This window comes from Megalops cyprinoides, chromosome 5 (genome assembly GCF_013368585.1).
Source record: "Megalops cyprinoides isolate fMegCyp1 chromosome 5, fMegCyp1.pri, whole genome shotgun sequence".
Classification (NCBI taxonomy): Eukaryota; Metazoa; Chordata; class Actinopteri; order Elopiformes; family Megalopidae; genus Megalops; species Megalops cyprinoides.
In genome coordinates this window covers 21,895,510-21,913,465 of record NC_050587.1, presented here as the reverse complement: position 1 = coordinate 21,913,465, position 17,956 = coordinate 21,895,510, and the positions used below count along the sequence as shown (strand labels likewise).

The 17,956-nt window shown below is 42.5% G+C and overlaps 2 protein-coding genes across 2 annotated transcripts; both read right to left on the bottom strand.

The window, feature by feature from the left end:
• Positions 1–1,287: 1,287 nt before the first annotated feature.
• LOC118777677 (alpha-2B adrenergic receptor-like) lies at positions 1,288–2,868 on the bottom strand. Its single transcript, XM_036528784.1, has 2 exons — positions 2,023–2,868; positions 1,288–1,950 (listed from the first exon to the last, which is right to left on the bottom strand). Exons 1-2 carry the CDS (start codon positions 2,866–2,868, stop codon positions 1,288–1,290), a joined length of 1,509 nt encoding a protein of 502 aa, XP_036384677.1.
• A 4,718-nt stretch (positions 2,869–7,586) lies between these two features.
• LOC118777676 (low choriolytic enzyme) lies at positions 7,587–13,845 on the bottom strand. The gene is made up of 7 exons (XM_036528783.1): positions 13,807–13,845; positions 12,474–12,555; positions 12,286–12,400; positions 11,994–12,166; positions 11,559–11,640; positions 11,330–11,448; positions 7,587–7,657 (listed from the first exon to the last, which is right to left on the bottom strand). Exons 1-7 carry the CDS (start codon positions 13,843–13,845, stop codon positions 7,587–7,589), a joined length of 681 nt encoding a protein of 226 aa, XP_036384676.1.
• Between the last annotated feature and the right edge of the window lie 4,111 nt (positions 13,846–17,956).

Genomic DNA, 17,956 nt, shown 5'->3' with positions numbered 1-17,956 from the left:
ACAAGGCATCCTTTTACTCAGTCTGTGTCCGATTTATGCAAGAGAAGGAGAAAGTGCAAAATGCACCAGTGCCTTGTCACTGCGCAGCGACCAAAGTCTGTCACCTAGTTGCAGGACACAGTCCCTTTCCCACCGGAAAGAGTTTCTGTAAAATCCAGTAAGGTTTCCTCTTCTTGTTTTTAATTTGAGAGAAAGCCCACATTTATTAAAAGTGGCTTTAAGGTTGGGAATGGGGTGTCAAAAGAGCCACACACTGTTCACAATTGACTCATGCAATTCATAGTCTTTTGGACTGAGGGTAACTGTGAATAAACAAAGTTCTTCTTCCTAAAATAGCAGCTTTATGATCATTTCTCCAGAGGGTCAATGTGGGACCTCTCCATCAGGAATAAACGACTTGTTTTAGTACAAGAGGCTAGGACAGAAGAGGCTAAAAAAGTAAGCCTCAGGAGGAAATGCTTCATCCGTTTGAGGGTATGCTGGAGAGATTCACGAGCTAAAACAGTGCCTGCATAAGGAGGGAAAAATCGACTTTCAAAGAGGAATCTCCCACTAATGTTGTGTGCTAGTGTGTGCTGTTGTTCCGCTGACACAAACCTGTCTGTTTGTTTTGCAGACTCTTCACACACTGCTTCGTTGTCTGCTTTTAAAATGCAGCCCTGAAGGTAGTGAGCTGTACATGGGCTGTTCGAAGAGTGAACCTTCATCAGAAAAAAACCAGCAAAGTGAATCCATGTAATATTAGATTTTCTGATGTTTAATTTAGAAGAGGCTTCAAAAAGAAAAGGTTGTCTCTCACACAGAAAATTCCCCACAGGGGTTCAAGGTGTAAACATCACCAAGGCTGAAACCTCCAGCCATCCAAGAACTCTGACCGACCAAGTCTTGTGCATTCCTCAAGTTGATTGCTGTTTTTCATTAAAAGAAGAAGTCCTACTTACATCCTTTGTCCATTTTCTCAACAGGAGGGCACCACTGAAGCACTCCCACAAGGATGTTCACTACTCCACCAGTCAGGTGAAGCTGTTATAAACTACAACATTCATTTAAATCCATATATCACTTAACATAAAGTGTGCAAGTTGCCATTCCCACTGACAAAAGCCTTCCAGGTGTCCATCCAGCTTATTCTGTTATTTTCATAATGTCATTGGTTAGTTGGTCAAAAAAAAGGCTGGATGACATTTTATTCAGGGATTGTACAGAACTTGGTCCTTCACTTTACAAGGCTTGTCCTATATGGTATTTCTGTAGTTACCATAAATACATTAGAATTGTATAGTCTAATCAAAAAACTGTGTCCTTGGTGTTCTTGCAAAGGATCTTCTTGAAGGCCCTGCGGAAGTCCTTGTTGAAGATGGTGTAGATGAGGGGGTTGAGGGAGCTGTTGCAGTAGCCAATCCAGAAGAAGAATTTGAAAAGCGGTTCAGGGAGGGCGCAGGCCTCTGGGCACACTGCCTTCAGGCTGTAGGAGAAGAAGAAGGGGAACCAGCAGATCACAAACACCCCAATCACCACCGCCAGCACAAAGGTGAACCGCTTCTCCCGGTTCACCATGGCCTTGCGCCGTGCCGTGTTGGGCGTGACCTCCGGCTTGACCCCCTGGGTCACCAGCACCGTCCCCTTCGTCGTGGCAACTGTGTCCTTGTAGTTCTGCCCGGAGGCTGACGGGCGGAGGGCGCTGACCGGGGCTCCTGTCACGCTGGCCGTCCCATTGCCTCCCACCTTGCCCGCCATCTCTGTCTCTGACCCTGAGCTAGAGCTGTCACCATTGTTGTTGCCTGCCCTCTTCCCCTGCCTCTTCACCCTCCTGCCCTCTCTGGGTTTGGGTGGCACCTCTGGCTGATGTCTAGGAGAGAGGGGGGGTGACTGTGAGGTCGGGGGAGGATCGGGGGTAGGTAAAGGGGAAGGAGACTGCAGAGGAGAGTGGGGATTGGTGCGCAGTTTAGCCTGGTGCAAAGGGGAGGAGGTGGGCGCTGTGAGGGCAGGGAACCGCAGGAGGCCTTTTTTGCGAGAGACAACAGATGTGCCATCTCCATCTCCATTTTGCTTAGCCTGGACATGGGCCTGTGGCAGGGGGGCAGCAGTGGGCACTTTGCCCTCTTTCCTGGGCTCCCCTGGGGGGCAGCGGGTGTGCTGCTTGGCAATCTGGTAGATGCGCACGTACACCAGGATCATAATGAGGCAGGGGGCGAAGAAGGAGCCGATGGTGGAGTATAGGATGTACCATTTCTCGTTGTTGAGCTGGCACTGCGGCTCGTCCCCTATCCTGGGTCCAGCCCCGCCCCCGACCCCGCCCCCAGCCCCGCCGGGGTTCTTGTTCAAGGAGAGCAGCGGCGGGAAAGAAATAACAGCTGAGATCAGCCACACCACCAGGATGGCAGCCTTGATCCGGCGGGGCGTGCGCTGGGCAGTGTACTTCACTGGCCGGGACACGGACATGTAGCGGTCCAGGCTGATGGCGCACAGGTGCACGATGGAGGAGGTGCAGAAGAGCACGTCCAGCGCCAGGTAGATCTCGCACCACACCGAGCGGAAGTACCAGTAACCCATCAGCTCGTTGGCCAGGGAGAAGGGGATGATGAGGGTGGCCACCAGGATGTCAGCCGCTGCCAGGGAGACCAGGAAGAGGTTCTGCGGGCCACGGAGCGAACGGCTGGTCAGCACGGCGATGATGACCAGGATGTTGCCAAAGATGGTGAAGAGCATCATCAGAGTGATGACAGTGGCAAAGGCGGCGGTGGCTTCGGGGGAGTAGGGCGGCAGCTTCAGAGCACTCTGGTTGCATGCAGAGGACGCACTCACAAACCCGACTCCACCGCTGACATTTCTGCTGACCAATCCCGGACAGACGCCGTCCACATCCATGATGACACTGAACCGGGTGGGGTGGGATGGGGTAGCTCGACACAACGTCAGTGTAGGGGGTGGGAGAAAAAAAGGAACAAACGATGCCCTTTGATTCCACGTGAACAAAGAAAACAAGAAAAAACCTTTTCGTAAAAAATGTACTTTTTTTTTTTTACAAATTTTGCCCTTTGAGAAATGCTTTGGAAAAAGTGAAGGAAACACTCAAAGGGTGAAGGGGTTGGCAATGCTGCAGCTCTCCTCCTGCCCCCTCACTGACAGGATGATAAATACGTGAATGAATTTTCCTCCCGGATTTCTTCCCACAATCTTATCATTCCCAGATTGCGATCTCCCATTATGGCAGTCAAATCCGTCTTCCGTATTTCTTTTTCCTCTCCGTGCCCTTTTTCAGTTTCCAAACGCAGATGGATTAACCGCCGAGATACGGATCAATGGTGTTTGCTTAGAGTACTTTGCCATATAAAGAAAGCAGAGCGCTTGCTTTTTCTGCCTGTCAGACTAAGTCTAACCAGTCATTTCCTTCCAATATATATTTGTAAAATAAATGATGTCTTACATTATCCAGCTAATAATGGGATATTTACTCATTCCAATTACTGGATTCTATGTAGGTGATGCTGATAAATACAATAAATAATATACATTTATTCATATTAGGAAACTATATTTTGTTGTTAAAATGTTAATGTCATTAGATACGTCTTTTCAAAATTTTCTGACTTTCCCATGTTCAGTTAAACGATACTGCCGGTCAGCTCTCTCACTCGATGGATGAAGTGTGCGTGGGACTAGGACCAGCGAGCTGGTCTTTTAAATCCCGTTTCAATTACAAATAAAGGTTTTGTTCTCGACTTGGCGAAAACATGTTATTAATATATGAAAATATATCAAATGATATATTCAAGCATTTCTACGAAGCGTAGCGTTTTGAATAAGTGAGCATCCCCAAAAGTTGTTTTTACTAGTTTGGTCTTACAGAAGGATATGCCACCAATATAAATACGCACGTTACCGCTTAAATAAACTTTTCCCACAAAAGTTGCTTACAATAGCCCAAAATATTATTTTAAAAGTTAATGTAAAACTGTGCACTTCATGACATCCATAATCTGTCTTTAGAACAAAACAAGGCAATCAGTCCACACCTTGAAATTTAGCTGTTCCATTGTTAGAGGCTGTAGTTCTCCGGAAAATTCCGTCGAGTTAATGATGTGCTTCACTGAACTAACGCTTGTGCCGGTCTTCATCAAATTATATAGTCCTCACCAAGTGCAATTGCCAGTTTAAAATCGGTTATTTTTCCCGTTTTTCTTTTTACGCGCATATCCCGTTTGATCGCATGTATCCAGCCCCGTAGCTTCTTCACGCTTCCGCCCTCCTCGAACCCTGAGCTCTGCACTGTGTAGCATGCTGGACCGGTCCGCGTTAATAACAGCGCGTCTCCCCTCCTCGTGTCCACAGAGTGATGTCAAGTAGGGCGTCACGGAGCGCGCTGCCTACTTCTCTCTCTCCTTCACTCACACAGGTAAGGTGGGGCTAAATGAGCGCTATTACAAACGCCGGTACTCAAATTCCGGCAATTTGTTTCGTACTAAAGTCGGCACAGTGCCGACGGCACTTACTGTAGGCATAATTCAGTCCGCAAGGAAAACATTGCATACTGAGGATACAGCTGCTTTACAAAGTAGAAGTTACTCACATCCAGAGATTCTAGACTGGTTTAGCAGCTATACTTATATAGCCCTAGCTCCTACCACGTCTAGCAATTACCGAGAAGGCACTGCGCAAATCTACAAATCTCCATATGATACGGATGTCCCAGCCTAAGCATTGGTAGCCAGATGATCACAGGATCTCTGCAGTGCCTGCTCTGATTACCACGAACTAACAACATAGATAGATAGATAGATAGATAGATAGATAAGCTTCATTGTTTTGTAAAATTTTGTCAAATCTTATCGCTTAAAGATAATGGAATATGCGACTTTACACGGCCATGGCATTTAAGAAATAAAAGGCACGACAAATAAAATTGTACGTCAGTGAAAGCGTAGGACAGATAAGGCACCAGGAAAACACGAATTCATTCTGTGAGAAAATAATATATAAGTTTTACGCGTTTATTATTCCTTCTTCATGCATTGCTATAGGCTATATTTATGTAATTCGTTTAGTTATTGACTTATTTCCACATGTGCGCATTTCTTTTATTTAGTTTATGTAGTTAAGTTTCGTGTTTATTTCAGTATTTACTTATCAGTTCATTTATCCATTGTTAACTCCATGGAATTGGCCATGGAAAGACGTTACAGCCTGAAAATAGAGAGAACGCCTAAATCAAGGGCAGGATGTAACGCGAAACATTAGAGGAAAAAGTAGGCAACCTTCGGAGAGGATGAGAGAAAGCGGAGCATTTCAAACAGAGAGAGCTTTTAACGTGTTAAGGAGCTGACATTTCAGCAATTATGTGCAGACCAAACTCACACGAACATATTAAAGTAGAATATCATTTCGATGTTGGCTTACGTAACATGCTCAAAATGTTTTCAGATGGCGGTTCCCTAATGGTAAAGACTATATCAACATTAAAATAGACTCTTTTAGGAACACTCAACCTTGAAGCTTCAAGGTTAGTACTGTCACCGCACAGCCCCAACGGGGTGTCATTTAAGATCAGGGCATCGGTCTTTTTCGCAGGCCCGGTGGGCGGTGGCCGACACTAGAATATTATGTGTTGCATTATACAATTGTTTATCCTCTTCCACGAGGAAAAACGTGTCCCCTCGTGCGTGAAAATGATATGCTTTGTATTGTAACTAACCACTTCAGAATTTTGCACTGAAAATAAATACTGACAAACCTCAAATAATGATCAGTGATATTTACCCCTTATGACAGTCAAAACAGCTGCTGAAAGTACATTGCTCCAACAGTCCAGCATAAAGCAGTTCTTACCAGTACCCCAACCCAAGTCCCCACAAATTGGTACTTGTGGTCATTGGTCATTGTGACACCAGCACCTGAACGCAACTGTTACACTCTCTGTCATTACCAGATTATCTTGTTGTAACAAGTTAACATTTGTATCAAATGTGACTTCCATAGCCAATACTTTTACAATATACCCATTCATAGAGCTGTATATATTTATAGAAGAACTTCAGGTTGTCTTGCTCAAAGGCACAGCAGCAGTGCACCATTCGGGTTTTGAACATGCAAACTTCTGGTAATGTCAACAGAGGAGTATCTATGTAATCCTATAACTTAGTCAGATATTTAACTGAGGTTCTAGTGATAGCCTCAGGATTTTGCATTAGAAAAGAACTGCACAACATTCTATTCAGATTTTATTCACGTACGGTACAGTCAACATTTGGGAGTCTATAGGGGATCTCTTATTAAAAAAAAAAAAAAAAAAATCCAGAACATGGAGATTTCTTTCAAAGGCTCAGCTCTAGCCCTCTCAGGGGGTATCTCTGATGAACAGCCAGTGACAACTGATAATGAGACTAGGAAAAATAATAAATGGTTGGCTCAGAAGACTGATTTATGTACTAAAGAGCAACTACAGAGGACAACTTTTATTTATCATTTTATTAATCAAGTGGTTCAACTAATATTTAAAATTCCATTTTCAAGAGGCACCTAGTTTCCTTTGAATTTCCCACATTTCTCAAGAGACCATATAAAAATGCTAGCAAACAAAACATCAGTATATTAAAAAGAACTTATCTTATTAACAAATACAAATTCTACTAGAAAGCTCCTGAGACACACACAGGTATCTGAGGGTAATAAACACAGATAAGCAATTGTTTGTAAAGGTACTCTTTTCAGCATGACAGGGAGGAGACAAATCCTCTAAAGTTAATAACATTGTCCATCTTCTTAAAGACACCCTCCTCAAGGGGGCAGAGAAAACAGGCCGATTCATCACTCGCTGACATTTTCCAGGATCTTTAGGATGAGGTATCTAACAAGAAATAACACCCAGCTCCTGGTGCAAGTGCACTTAATGTGCTGACATAGAGCTCACTTAACTACCTGCCAGAAATGTAGTTCCGTGTATTCATGGAGCCAAGTGAACTCTAAAGGCTGAGTGCCTGATTTTTAATTTGACATACACGCATGCAGTAGCATCTCCACCACCTACATATAGTAGTATCAAAAATTGATAGGCTTGTGAGATTACTCAAACATTGGAAAAGGTTAAAAAAAAACCTGTGAGTTCCACCCTCTTGGAGAGATGAAGCCATTTCAGAAAAATTTGAGTCCTTTTCCTGTGTGATCTGTACCATGCAACATCTCATAGCAAGGTGTGCTGTTTGAACGGTTATTAAGGGTGTAGCTGTCACTTAGCTCACACATGGGTTTTACAATATGAGTTTTCCATTTTACTTCAGATGTACCCAGCTAGCCATTGACAGTTCAGTTAGTTACCTCTATGCACACTGCACTGATTATATCCCACAGCATTCATCGGAGTCATGGCCTTTTTCTACACAAATTTGGAATACATTAATCTTGGCTGTAGTTGAAGGGAAATTACCTTTGCTGAGACGGCAGTTGTTCCAAACATATGTCACATGGGCTTCAAAAGGGGGAGGGACCCTCACTCTGGGAACTTAAACTTCTTAAAGTCTGTTGGCAAATATGCAGCAACTCCACAGAAAAGGGACAAATCAGTGTAGCAGCATCCACTACCCTGCACTGCCTCATACCCTATGGTTCAGGTCCTCACAGGCTTTAGGCCGCATTTTTATGGGAACCTCTGGAGGCACTAGTGCTAGACCAGAAGATGGAGGGGAATTACTCACAATGCAGCAATTATGTGTTCGGAGGCCACTGCTGACTGCAACAAAGTGAGGGGACTCATATTTTATATACAAGCACTGAGCACTTTATTAGGAACACCTGTACACCTACTTATTCATGCAATTATCTAAGCAGCCAATCATGTGGCAGAAGTGCAATGCATAAAATCATGCAGATACGGATCAGGAGCTTCAGTTAATGTTCTCATCAGAATGTGATCTCAGTGATTTCAACCGTGGCATGATTGTTGGTGCCAGGGTTGGTTTGAGTATTTCTGTAACTGCTGATCTCCTGGGATTTTCACGCACAACAGCCTTTAGAGTGTACTCAGAATGGTGCCAAAAGCAAAAAACAGTGAGTGGCAGTTCTGCGGACAGAACCACCTTGTTGATGAGAGAGGTCAACGGAGAATGGCCAGGCTGGTTCGAGCTGACAGAAAGGCTACAATAACTCAGATAACCACTCTGTACAATTGTGGTGAGCAGAAAAGCACATCAGAATGCACAACACATTGAACCTTGAGGCGGATGGGCTACAACAGCAGACAACCGTGTCGGGTTCCACTTCCGTTAGCCAAGAACAGAAAACTGAGGCTGCAGTGGGCACAGGCTCAGCAAAACTGGACAGTTGAAGACTGGAAAAATGTAGCCTGGTCTGATGAATCTCTTTTGCTGAGGCACACAGATGGTAGGGTCAGAATTTGACGCCAGCAGCATGAATCCATGGACCCAACCTGCCTTGTGTCAACAGTCCAGGCTGGTGGCGATGGCGTAATGGTGTGAGGAATGTTTTCTTGGCACACTTTGGGCCCATTAATACCAATCAATCATTGCTTGAATGCCACAGCCTATTTGAGTATTGTTACTGACCATGTGCATCCCTTCATGGCCACAATTTTCCCATCTTCTAATGGCTACTTCCAGCATGATAATGCACCATGTCACAAAGCAAAAGTCATCTCAAACCGGTTTCATGAACATGACAATGAGTTCAATGTTCTTCAGCGGCCTTCCCAGTCACCGGATCTGAATCCAGTAGAACACCTTTGGGATGTGGTAGAACGGGAGATTTGCAGCATGAATGTGCAGCTGACAACTCTGCAGAAATTCCTTGATGCAATCATGTCAGCATGGAATCAGAATCTCAAAGGAATGTTTCCAAAATATTGTGGAATCCATGAAAGCCCACTTCTGATTTCTATAGGTGTTTAAAGCCCCAGAGCCTATGCATCAATATTCTAGGACAGGTCTGTGGGCATTGGCCAGGTTAGTGCAGCCTCTTCATTGATGCGTGCTTAGCGGAGCAGAGCGGGTAAGCCCTGATGTGACTGTGTGGGGTCTAGTGGGAAAACAGGAATGGCATTGACCCGCTCCCTTGATCCATTTCCATCCTAAGAGTATGAACCCAATTCTCTGAAAAGTATTAAATAACAGATCCTTGCCAATTTTCTTTCAGAAGAAAAGAGAAACACTTCAAAAAAATGGGTGCTCATTGCAGGAGAGGGTAATCAAGAGTCAAAAACATTCTGTGCCTTGAGACACAGAATTTCAGAGTTTCTGAATCAGTGAGTTCACAATGATAGCGTAACTGACCATGATCTGCTGCTACTCCTCTGTAGACCATGTGCAAACACTGCCACCTTGTGGACAGGAGTCCAATGTACTTTTAAAAAAATGCACTGTCCCATCCTGGCTTGCAAACGCTGAGTTGGGTGAACAATAATAAAATTTGTGAACAATAATAAATGCACAAACAAAGCTGCTTTACTCTGGTATTTATCTTTTTGCCCATGCCAAATTGGGGAAGAGTGTCTTCAGAGAATAGAACATGGCAACGCGTCACCTTATTACATGGACAAACATTTCACCATTTCATTTGCGTACATATCAAGGGTTCAAGTACAACACATACACAGTAAAAGAGTAAGATCACTGCCCTGGTCTTGGGTGCCAGAGAAGTTTCTACTTGAGCCAGCTGTCTGAATGTCCAGATGGAACCAATATAATCCTGCTGATTTTGACCTCAGACTTTGCAACAAATGCAGACTGAATGTTTTCAGGGTAATATGAGTGCAGTAACAATCAGACAGACAGACCCACTGCTATCAGTCTACTGCTGACCTTCCCTGCTCCTACACAGTCAGTTACCAACACAAGAGTTCCATCCACCCAAAAAACGGCTGAACACATGAGGATCGTTACTGGTCCAGGTTTGCTCTTAAAACATGTCACAAACAGATCAGCTGGTATGAAAGAGTATGAAAAGAGAGACAGGATGCCCTTAATTCATTCCAAACACAAAAGTGTCAATTTCACCTCAGTTCTCCCAACATATTTCAGTGACCCTTAACTATGAGGGGGACAACTCCTCCTTAAATTTGTAACTGAAAGTTAATAATCTAAATTTGAGTTATAGTGAACATTGGCAAAAGGCAAAAGGGGCACAAAGTATTTCAGCACAAAACTGTCAATGAGTGTTGGTTAAATTCCTCCTAGGCTGTCCACTCTCCTTATACCACCTTAGAACCAGACCTGGCCATTGTGGAATCAGCTTATGCCCATTTTAACCCATGTCCTGTGAAATGGATGCCTGGCACTGAGAGACAACAGTGAAATTGCACTGTTACAGAAGTTGCCTCTTTAAAGCACTGGAGATGGACTCCCTAGCAACTGTAGAATTTAAGCTCTCAGGGAACGCTGAGACAAACATTCCACTGGTGGAATTGTGGGTGCTGGATGGTGCTTTAGTTGCATGCCTGCTAGAGACAGGCAAGGTGTCTCATTCCATAGACATGAGAGAACCATCAGAGACTGGACTCCCACTATTGATCTGAGGTACAGGTACAGTTGTCATATCCAGCTCCCCACTTTCCAGATGAACGCGGTCAGAATGTTCCAATGCCGGTGCACTTGTTGGCTCCATGGGTATGGCATCCCAAGCAAGGTTGGACATAGAGGAGACCGTTTCTGTCCTTCCAGACCCATCTTTCCCGACATCTGTTTGGACAATAAACATTTGGAGACAGAAGCTGGTGACACTGAAAGCACTCTGTAAGGATCCATAGAGAGGGACAGAGACCCACAGAGAATTCAACAGATAGATATGCTCTGGACTACAGGCAGAATGACAAGCCTATTTGCAATTACCTGCTACAATAAATGGCAGACATTTCAGATATTTTTTCAGGGGGAAACTAATACTGGGCCAGTTATGCAAAGAGATTAATTTGCTTTTGAGAAGCCAAAAAAAAAAAAAAACAATACTGATCAAATGGTGGCTGCAACCCATTTTGCTTCCCCCTTTCATCAGGAGAAACATTTTGCTTCAACCAGTACTTTTTTTAACAGCAGAAGATTTCAGACACAGAGGGGTCAGGACTATTCTACGCCTAGGACAGTATTCTAGCTTAAGCTGAATTAGACCTCAAGCAGGAGTGCGTGGCCATTCACACTGGTTTCAACTCAGGAAGTGCAACTCCACAACCCTCTTCCACAAAAAAGTTAAACCCTATCACATTCAGCCAGTCAGGAAACAGTATATTCCCCCTGTTTGTGCATGTAACCAGAACTGCCCAAAGGGAACAGTAACAGCCTACAATGAAGTACTATGAGACAGTGTTGAATACAGTACCAAAGAGGCTCACCACATTTGTATAGCTTTCGAACCCTCTGGACATCTAGCTTGGTCAGGTGTGTCCTCTGGCCAATTGCCTGCCCATTCTTAGTGATAATTGTGGGCTTCCCATTTCTGGAAAAGAATCTCCTGCAATGTTGAAAGAAAAGTCTGCTTTTCTGACATTTGCATTTCTCCCTGCCTTTTTTAATTGAATCGCTATAAAAAGACGACACCAGCAGCAGCTGCTAAGTACTCACTCTCCGTAGTGCATGATGGATTCTGTATCGTATTGCAAACCCATGGTGTCACCTTTTCTTTTTGAGAAGTTATTTTTCCTTCCTGTAACACAGACATTAGTAAAATTGAGCCCCTTGTATTTCCATGTGTGTGCTCCATTACGCAATGATATTGTGAATGTAATGTGTCTCAACAACAAAATATTATTATAAAATTAACATCCAAGACTTAACATCAAAATACAAGCAAGGCAAGGAAGATGCAAAAATAATAAGTATGTTCAGAGGCCTATAATAGGCAGAGGTCTGAGGCATGCAGTGGGTCCAAACCAAATGTCATGGTCCCTTGTATTGGTCGTCTTTGCCTGGAATACCGAGAAGCAGTTGCAGAAATGACTTTGGTGCTGATCGCTACAGTAGAAAGGCATATAAATTTAGATGCCCTGGCAGCCTTACCTTCAATGACGTTTTCATAAAGGACTGTGATGTAAGCATCTCGGTCGGTGCGCACATGCTCATGGTTAAACCCCAGAGCGTGCATCAGCTCATGGGCGATGTTACCCATGTGACATTTGCGGGCCACATAAATGGGCTGCGCACCCCCCCAGAAACCAACATAGGACGCGCACCTGCGAGATGACAGAGGGCAAGGGAATCATCCCAAAACCTCACCTCCACAGTCTACAGCTGCACCAATTACAGAACAATGATAAGCAGGCTTTTATGCTCAAAGTTGAGCACAGCTTACCCATGGCCAGGCCTGAAATGCAGGTAATCCTTCTCCACTGTCCGCTTATGAAAGGAGATGCAAGCCTTCTGCGAGATCATGTTCATGGCAGCGAGTATGTCATTTTTCCTATTGGCTAAAAACAAAACTGTGAGGTTTTCAAATGCGGCTACATCTAAGGTGAGAAACCCCATACTGACCAGGCTTACCTAGCCTTTTGTTAATTGTGTAAAACATAGAAACTCTCCCATCCTTGCTTTTCCACACATTCTTGGCAGCATTTTTATTTTCCTGTGAGAAAGAGAAAAACCAAGGCAATTTTTACAGTTGTGTACAATGCAATCTGACAGACACATCAGCCATGACACGTTGCCCATGAAAACATGTCTCAGGGGCTCTCAAACTGCATATGGATGTCTGGTAACATTCAAAAAGTGAACACTTTTACCAGCCATGAAACAAAATTTCAGTTGTCAGACCACATTTTGCACTGATGTACTGAGAATGATCTTTTTTAACTTATATGTAGAGGACAAGTGAAAAGTGTTTTTTCCTTAGGTTTATCCCCGCATGTAGTGTCCATAAAGGCCTGTGGTTGAGTCACGCAGAGTTTAGAACAAGCTTTCATTTGTCTGAATGCAGCAACGTCCTCTTGACACTTGTAGAACCAATGTGAAAGAAATTTATTTTGTCTAATCAAATATTACATAGTTTAGCGGTTTTGTAGAAACTGCCATTTTCAACGAATTGACAAACTTTAACAACTTACCCATTTCTATTCACATCCACCTACTGTATTCTCTGCTAGGCTAAGCATCTTCTGCATCTTCATTATTTTAACATTATTTACAACATTTTCTTCTTTAGGACCATTTTAGTTTAACAACCTCAGTAACTGTAGTTGTCAATTGTCTATATGGTACCATGGGTGCTTAATGTTGTTCAACGTAATATTAACTTGTGTTTCTTACAGAAACAGTAATGTTCCTGAATGTAAATTTAAATACTTAACCTGATTACAAGATATTCTGAAAAGATTCATTTAAGTTAGCTGCTTACCTGTTTATTTGTATGAAGCTGTAATGTTAACTAACATGGCTAGCTGTCTCTACTTAGCAATCTTCCTACAGATGTACACCACAGTAAATAGACCAGCAATGTACTCTTCATTGTACACCTATTTAATCCCTTATTGGGCAGTTTTGTTCTATATTTCAGTTTACACTGTGTTCATCAGTGGGACAGATACCAAGCCAGGAATAAACTGGTGTTAAGGAAATGTCTAGCTGCCAGACTGAGGCACATCAGGGACACACCACACAAAGGGCAGATCATGTATGGTGCAAACTATTTGGATTTCACATAATTTGAATTAGTGTGAATTTGAACTTAGTTAATACTCACACAATAAATAGGCTATAGATGAGCTCAAGTGTAGGTGGTGCACCGGCCCCTGAACTTCAGCCTTATCATAGGCTTCAGAGATATTAAGACTCTTATGACAGGTCACAAGAGTATCAAGAAATCTGTAACTCAACTCACTCGCAACAGGATATCCCCCTCCACAGTAGCCACTTCCATCTGCACCAAATCTGAAGAGGCAGGAAACCCGAGACAAGTGTGTAAATAAACACTCTCACTGGTTCCACAGTGTTACCAGCTCTTGTGTGTCCTGACCCGTTGGCAGGGAAATCCATTTGACATCATAAATAAAGCAAATTGAGAAAAACATTAAGAAGACTGAAAACTATACTTGCTCAGTCCCCCTAAATATTGAGCTCCTTTGGTCATATGGGTGGCACTCCAAAATCAGTATGTACATTTCACTTTTCTTTAGCTGTTAAAATAACAGACTCAACCAAAATCATTCAAACATTCAGCAAATGCCTTCGTCAAAATTCTGTTTGCTGTGCTCATGATCACATACATAGCTTGTCACAATAATTAATGCAGGTGTCCGTGTACATTCATTCAGCATGACAACTGATTTAGTCATTTGATGGACCAAAAACTAAACATCTCCAGCACTAAAGGACCAGGATAGCCTACCACTGACACAAAGCTGTTTCTGTAGGTGAAAGTGGGTTTCAGCAGCAACATGGCAAATTAGGCATTCAGCATTGTAAACAGAATGCCTGGCCATCACTTCTCAGCTACCTACAGCACAGCAGGCATGACATGACAGCATGACAATGTGGCCCAAGTTACCAAAATCAGTTTCCGGGTTAGATGCTGCGCCCACCAGTGTATCCCTGCTTCCATTCACCTGGCCTGCTACAACAGAGGGGAGAAGGGAGTCGATTCAAAAAAGACCATTAATATGTGCTTATTCAGAAAGCAAAGGTGACTTAGATAACTGTTTTATATGCCCAATTACACAGATGGGCATATGTATTAGTGAAATGTAGATAAAATACCTTGCTCAAAAGCATAACAGACAGACATGTCTACTGTTGTGCCAGACAAAATTAAAAGCAGCAACTGGTTAGCCACAAGTCCCTCTCCAACCACTTCCCCACAATGCTAACCTCAGACCAACGGACTGAGCTCCTCACGCTAGCGGCTCAAGTCGTTAAGATCGACGCAAAGCATTTTACCTTTTTCGTCGAGCTGATTTTCACAGCGTGACGCCCTGTCCACTGGAGTAGCTTCTGCCGAAAAAAGCGGTACCCCTTTAGCATGGCAAATATAGCCTACGGTTGCAAGTGCTTAAAAAAATGAATAAAATTCTTTGTTGTATGACCATATGAAATGCAAGACATGAATCCTCCAGTAATCAGACTCAAAATCTGAATCTTGCATTCCTTCCTCTAAAAAGTGGTAAACTAACACTAACTACCGAAAAACGTCTTATTTACCATTTTTGAGCATCACCAACATAAAAAACGAATAAAGCACTGCTGCGCGTGAAACACCCATCTCAACAACGGAGTGGCATATTAACAAAGGGAGAGTGAACGGTAAAGAGTTCAATAACTCAATGAACCTCCTTCTGACATCAACACTATGCTTTGCTACCCTGGTTTTTCATCTGCCTCATGGCATCAACACCTGTGTACCTGATAGATGACGCTAATAACGACACAAGTGAAAAAATGTGTCACCAATCAAACTCAGACGTGGCCGGCGTACTCTGACGGTCAAGGACTCCAGCTTCGTTGGTGTGAATTTTAAATGTAAACGTAAATATTGAAAATAATGTGAGAGGAAACATAATTTTATATCTAATGAATGCATTCTAGTATCAATGTTGGCACTTCCATTTACTAACATTGAATCCAAATCGGAATCGGAACTTGTCCAATCTTTGAAAAATTGTTTAATGAATTGAACCTTCTGTCCTGGATCCTATTTCCTCACCTCTCCTGCAGATCATCGGTCCCAGCCTTCCACCATTCATCTCCACGGGCTCCCTTCAAGGAGGTATGAGTCACACCCCTGCTGAGGAAAAGGATTCGACTCACCTGCTGTCCAGAACTATTGACCGGTCTCACTCCTTCCCTTTCTCTGTGGCTAACCAACTATCCTCCTTCCCTCCCAGAACAAGCCGAACAATACCGTACATGGCATTCTAACCTGTTTTAATCTAAGTCAGGGGCCACGTAACATATGAGCATTTTCTGACTTCAAAATTCGAAATTACGCTATTTCGTCACATGCGTACTTACGGCGATTAAGTCCTTAATTGCATTAAAATAATCAAAGTAAGGTGTTTACATGACCTCTGCCTAACCATGAGTATTGTCTTAATCGTATAGATCACATTATTAACCCGCATGGCAAGCGTGGCCAATTAATTGTCCAAAGTGTGAAACGTTTGACCCCCGTGAAGCTGACAATGGTTGGTTCTGGTTCCAGTTTTCAATATAAAACTAGTATGGCTTAAGTTCAAGAGGCCAATTCTTATCCTAAATATTACTAAAAACTTAATTTTAATGAAAATGGTTTCATTAAAAGTCCATATTAAAGCAATGCAAAGAGGGAATGGAAAAGTAATTTTAAAAGACAGATGATTTTGAAAAATTCTGCAAGCAGTATTTGTGTAAAATGTCACAGTTGTCATGTATGTGCCACACATATCTGCCACTATCCAAAAAACTATACATACTCAATTAAAGGGAGACAAAACTGGTGTCTTAGACTCTCTAGTATTAGGAACAAGTGAGACAGTTGCTCACTATAAAAGAAAACAAACTGACAAAATAACAGGAAAATACAATAAAGAAAATTACACAGCCATGGCAGCAGTCACACTTTTATTTGTCCATTTTGTGGTTGGTGTCTCCATTCACAAGAGGGAACTCACCCTAAAAACAGATGCAGAACGGTGGTGGGTAACCCCTGGCCTAGGGAAGCCATAAAACAAAAAAAATAATTTTTTAGAGCTAATTAGATATGTTCTTAGGTTTTGTTTATCAAAATGACTGCATTTTTTTTTGATATTTGCACTGCAAGCATCACTGAATACAGCAGAGGTTCAGCTCTCCAAGACCAGAGTTCACACCACAAGGAAGACAGAACTGTGTTGCATACAGAGTTCCTGTGCTGGTGAATCATGGGAGTGATGCACGTGCTGTCACAGACACAGCACATTCAAATGGTCATCTCCTTTTCCCTGAGACAAAGACACAACCCCAAAAAAAAAACGATGGAATGGCATTCCAGTTATACTTCTGATGTGTGTTAAACAGCCCTTTGCTCGTTTGTTCCCTTACACTGATCCCAAATAATACAATAACATACTTACAGGCCGTGCTATACTACTACCATTTCAATCTGATTTCTCACCAAATGATAAAACCATACGTATCTCCCTGCAGGATGATGTAATTTGGAGTTATATCCCTGTGTTGTTGTGACTGACAGTTTTGGTACATTTAGAGTCACACAACATTCTGTGTGGGGATGGTTGAGCTGTGTTTTCACCTAATTAAATAACCCCATAGCACCATGGCACTACTAGAACAAAACAAAACAAAAAAACATTTATCCAGCCAACCAAAATTGTGCTGTGATGCTGTAATTTAATGGGAATAAATCCTACAGCATTCCCTGACAACAAAACCTAAATGAGAAGATGAGAATATACATAAATGCATTTAGATGTAAATATTGATGCAGCTATGATCACTGAAGATTCAGTAGACATAAAACATGGTAGTTCCCTACTTTGCTTAGATCACCTCCCCCTGAAAAGAGATACAGTAATTAATTTATTGGGCCAAATTAATGAGTACAAAAAATCTGAGGAAATATTAACTGGACCAAATATGTTTATTCCTCTTGTGTCACCTCTTCCGCACACTGAGGCCAAAGAAATACATTTGGGATTTGGGATGGCGGAGAGTAAGAGCTTGATCTTTTACTTCTGAAGAGTACACTGAAGGGCTGTGTTATCGAAAAAGACAAACTAAAAAAACCATCCCTACTCATAAATGTTACATTCTCATGAAAATGAAATTAGTGTGTACAAACTGACAGCAAATTTACATTTGTCATGTTTTATACCATTATATATAAACAGCAATTTAGAAAACCAGCTGTTCTGGTATCCAAACAACAGAATAAAAAAAAAACTCAAATGATAAAACCAAATAAAACAATTAATTAAAGGAGTTTTCTACATCTTGTAAATACTGTACAGTCTCAATGTTTTACAACATTCAAAACAAAAAACAGTGCTAAACATAGT

Bases quoted from the DNA above. Each gene is read 5' to 3' on its own strand.
- LOC118777677 (XM_036528784.1), bottom strand. From the start codon at position 2,868: ATGGATGTGGACGGCGTCTGTCCGGGATTGGTCAGCAGAAATGTCAGC. The intron at 1,951-2,022 runs GTTGTCTCTCGC...CCTTTGCACCAG, and splicing joins GAGATGGAGATGGCACATCT to GCTAAACTGCGCACCAATCC.
- LOC118777676 (XM_036528783.1), bottom strand. From the start codon at position 13,845: ATGGAAGTGGCTACTGTGGAGGGGGATATCCTGTTGCGA. The intron at 12,167-12,285 runs GTAAGCTGTGCT...GTCATCTCGCAG, and splicing joins CATTTCAGGCCTGGCCATGG to GTGCGCGTCCTATGTTGGTT. The intron at 11,449-11,558 runs GTGAGTACTTAG...TCAACATTGCAG, and splicing joins TCCATCATGCACTACGGAGA to GAGATTCTTTTCCAGAAATG.